This window comes from Sinocyclocheilus rhinocerous, unplaced genomic scaffold (genome assembly GCF_001515625.1).
Source record: "Sinocyclocheilus rhinocerous isolate Xijiao unplaced genomic scaffold, SAMN03320098_v1.1 scaffold579, whole genome shotgun sequence".
Lineage (NCBI taxonomy): Eukaryota > Metazoa > Chordata > Actinopteri > Cypriniformes > Cyprinidae > Sinocyclocheilus > Sinocyclocheilus rhinocerous.
This window is the reverse complement of record NW_015666542.1, coordinates 100,450-104,760: the sequence shown is the minus strand read 5'-3', so window position 1 is coordinate 104,760 and position 4,311 is coordinate 100,450. Positions and strand designations below refer to the sequence as shown.

Below are 4,311 nucleotides of genomic sequence, written 5' to 3'. Positions count from 1 at the left end.
TTATAAATTAAAGGTAAATTAAAAAAAAAAAAAAAAAAAAAAAAAAAAACTAAACTGAATTTAAATACAAACACAAGCGTCCTAAGCGATGAGAAAAGCGTCCGTCACTGTTCTCAGCTTCATGTGTGACCTCACACGCTGTGGCCACACGGTGGCGCTGTTAAACTACAATGTTTTCCGTATGTTTTCCACTGTCACTGAACGACAGAAGATCAGCGGGCGTGTCGTGGCAGGTTATTACAGGCACATGACAATTAAGACATTGTAAGGCTTCTTGCATTGACAGTTAGAGCCAAGGGCGGCATACTTCCATTTCGCTTTTGAAGGTATTTATGGTAGCCTGCATTCTGCTATGGCAACCAGAGTAAACACCAGAATAGAATAGAATAGAATAGAATAGAATAGATACTTTTCGTAGTACAAATACATTTTTAGAAAGAATAAGAAATGTAAATAATTGAAGTTAAAACTAAATTAAAGTAATTAAATTAAAGTTTATATATTTTCTTTTGTAATTTGATGGCATTTAGAGCTAATTGACGGAAATGACCAGTAGATGGCAGCAGTGATGCACATGTCCTGCCTAATGCTAAAAAAAACTAAAAGATCAAGATTATTTAATTAGATATTTAAATAATAACTCTATAAATAAAAAGTTATTAAATAAAAGTGTCACTCCACAATACAATAGTAAAATATATAAATATGTAAAGTATTTTTATGTTACATTAATCAGTGTCTAGAACACCTTCCTAAGGAAACGATATGGACCAGAAGACATTGCAATTACTAAATGATATTTAGACAGACTTAAAGAAGTTCCAGATCTATACTTGTGCTCTTATTATTTCAGTTATTTTGCCTTTAATGTAAATAAGCATGTGCAAACAATATACTTGCTCTTTTGAATTTATTTGGATGTTAATTACATTGTGCGCGCTGTCTCTTTAATACGGCGTGGTTTATATACATGTTGCTGCTGATTGGGCTGACATGTTTGACACACCCACCAAACAAGAGAAAACGCATCTCAAACCCCGTTGCACACCGTTTCCAGGAAACATGTCGTTCAAACCGGAAACCGTAGCAAAACGTTGTGCACCGGTTTGAGCTTGAACTTGCCCCCGATCTCTGCAGGAAAGTACTGGGAGTTACCAGATCAGTGGGCGTGGCCAAACCAGAGGGGCGTTTTCGAGCATGTTACCTGATTGGCTGACGTCATAGTGACGCATAGGTTTAGGGGTGGGGTCAGGTAAGGGGGATCATTTTCATTGCATGATTTAGAAACACCCTTTTGCTCTGCAGAGACCTCAATCTCCAACTTACTGGACAAGCGTCCATACATCCATCTACCGCGTGTTTACGTTGAAAATAATGGAGCGGTACAATGCAAACATTATTTTGTTTGCGTTTACAAACTGCAGTTGCAGTGGTAGGGAAGTGGAATACAAAAAAAACGCAAGGCCTAGACGTGCTTCTTTAAACTTCTTTTAACTTGAGTGCAACGTTTTTAGAATTTTTAGAACGCTGTGTCTGTAAATGACGTCAAACGCGCTCTGTGGCTTTGCTTTGAAAAAAATGCAAGATGGAGGCAGTGGAATGGAGGGAAAACGCAATGCCTCGAGATGCGTTCTTTTAAAGTTTAACTTATTTTAACGCTGCGTCGTGCGCGAGATGCAGCAAAGGGACGCGAGCGCAATGCTCAACGTTCATCTAGCACATTTCCATAGAGAATAAAAGTAGCGCAGTGGAATGGAAAAATGGAAATTAAGGCCAGTTCACACCAAGAATCATAACTATACTAGCGTTCACAGCAAAACATAATAACGTTATGTTTATTATAAGCAGGCACTACAGTTTTGTCGTCTGCCATTTTAAAGCTGCAGTAGGCATTTTTGAAAGTGGAGTTTCCCACTTTTGAAAGTGGATCGGACCGAGCGCCAAAACACACTTGTTGTAGCCAATCGCCAATAAGGAGGCGTGTCCATACACGATGGGGGAGGTGCTAGTGTTGCATAGAATGTTCGTGTATGTGGGGGCGGGGCTATCAAAATAGGGGCGTGGTCATTTTGGGTTGGGCGTGTTTGTTTCTCAGAAATCGCTTACTCCACATTTAAATGCTCGCGCTCTTTAAAGTCGGGTGGATTCTGATTGGCCGTCAATGGTTTTATTGTTAAACAGCTACAACATGTGATTCCAATTATATCATTATCCTTACAGTTGTGGTGTGGATTGTTAAATTTAGAATGATTTTAATACTATATGTTTGTCGTTATAGTTATCCTTCGTCTGTATACATTTTAATTAACCTTTAATTAAGTATATGGCATGTCCATATTTAATTAGCTAAGTGTGTGTGAAACTCATCTTTAACAAGTTAACAATTCATGTCAGTTAATGTTTGTTGTGTGAGTTATGCACAAGACACCAGCAAAACATTTAAAATGGTTTAGTTCTCAATGGAACAGTAATTTATTTCTGACAGAAAACTAAACTTTTCAAAACAGCACATTACAAGGGTATTTTTAAGATATTCTCAAAGGCTCAGTGATCAAGTACAATACATTTTGCTTGTATACTACATTTCCTTCAACGAAAAAGAAAAACAAGCAAACCTAAAAATTTCAGACCGATGTACAGTGATTGTACAATATTTCTGTTTGGCTCAAACTGGGCAAAAAAAATATTAATCCAGATTGCTGCATCCATAGAGGCACAAAAGAAATTAACATACCCTATACATAAATGACATCTGTGAACACTTCTGCGGCTTTGATTTCATTACGATGATTATTTTATCGTTCTTTGAAGGTTATCAGTGTAAACTACACCTGGAAATATAAATCGGCATTTATTTTTGTACATTTCCTGCGAAGTAATAAACATTTGTTTGTACATCAAGTCTTACAACACCATGCAAATGAAAACAGATGACTCATTTTTTTTTTGTTTTGTTAACGTTACCGGGTTTTTTCCCTCCAAAAATCACCCTTCACCGTCCATAATCACATATGGTTCACAGACTGCTTAAATTATGACGAATAAAAAACATGAGGTAAGAAAATAGTCTTGATAGGTCATGCAGCACATGCTAATCAGAAACAAAAGGTGACGAAGTTCAAAAAAAAAAAAAAAGCGCGAGCGAACAAACAAACAAGAAAATGTGCGCTACAAAACAAATGTACACAGCTTTTCTTCTTTGGTTACAAATACATTGTACGAACTAATTCACAGCTTCTTCCCCCATCCCGAATTGAAAATACAAAACGAATTGAAAAGCCAGAATTTAAGTACTTACGGAAAGTATAGCGAGTACACTTAATAAAATCCGAAAGAAAAATACTTGATAACTGCTGCTCACCTGTACACCTGGCTATACTTTAATACTTCACAATCTATACACATGTACATTCAACCCCGAACCAACTCAACTATACAGGACTGTGTATCAGCAATGCTGTTGAATCACTTTTAGTGTTGGAACTGTGCCATGGGGACATTATTGCCTTGTTAAACAAGTATCTTACATTTCAGAAACCAAAAGAACGTTTCTTATATATATATATATATATATAATAGATCTCTCTTACATTGTTCATTTACATTATGAAAATAGCAGCCCTCTAATAAATATATGCAAACAGTAAAACTAAACCGACGAAAGGACTCATGCTGTAGGCTCTCCCAAGCTTTCCACGGTAGTTGCTCTCCGTTTCCAGATCTAAATCTGTTTAGTTTAGCTTCCTGCTAATTCTCCACTTTTCGACTGAACTCTTTCACATTCGCCCGCGCCTGCCAGCAGCCCATTCCCACGGAAAGCTACCGCACCCATCGTGGAGCCAAATTTGCTTCTCCCAAAATGATTGTCTAATACAGGGAAAGCCAAGCAGCACGTATAACGAAGCATGGCTCTCTGCAAGTGGCAAACCAAAACCTCCTTTGCAGATTGGATGTTTTTTATGGTCTTCACGCTGTGGACACGTTGGGTTGCGGGGGCAAGGCCACGAGTTTGCTTCCTTCCTGTAGGATGGCGTTGACCGCCGTCTGTTGGGGTGAAGTGCTGCCGAGGTTGTTGTGCTGACAGCTGAGCTGGGTCAGCTGATCAGTGTTGGCCAGAGATTTTAATACTGCGTTCTCCCTCTCCAGAAGCGAGTTCCTCTCATAGAGCTCCTTGATCTGCTCCTTCAAGACCTCCACTTCCTCGCGCACAGCGTACATTAAATGGCTTTTCACAAGATCCTGAAGAGGAGAGCACAGCGATGGTCAATGAAATGTTTCAGATGCAAGTTCTTAGATTGTTGTGTGTGTGTG

At 38.5% G+C, this 4,311-nt stretch overlaps 1 protein-coding gene across 2 annotated transcripts in view; it reads right to left on the bottom strand.

The window, feature by feature from the left end:
• Positions 1–2,443: 2,443 nt before the first annotated feature.
• Positions 2,444–4,311, bottom strand: part of LOC107732673 (TSC22 domain family protein 2-like) — a 32,232-nt gene continuing 30,364 nt past the window's right edge. For both annotated transcript variants that reach the window (XM_016544080.1, XM_016544077.1), the window contains one exon: positions 2,444–4,239. In XM_016544080.1, coding sequence (XP_016399566.1) covers positions 3,967–4,239 — 273 coding nt within the window. In that variant the 3' untranslated portion in view covers positions 2,444–3,966. The remainder of the gene's footprint in view (positions 4,240–4,311) is intronic.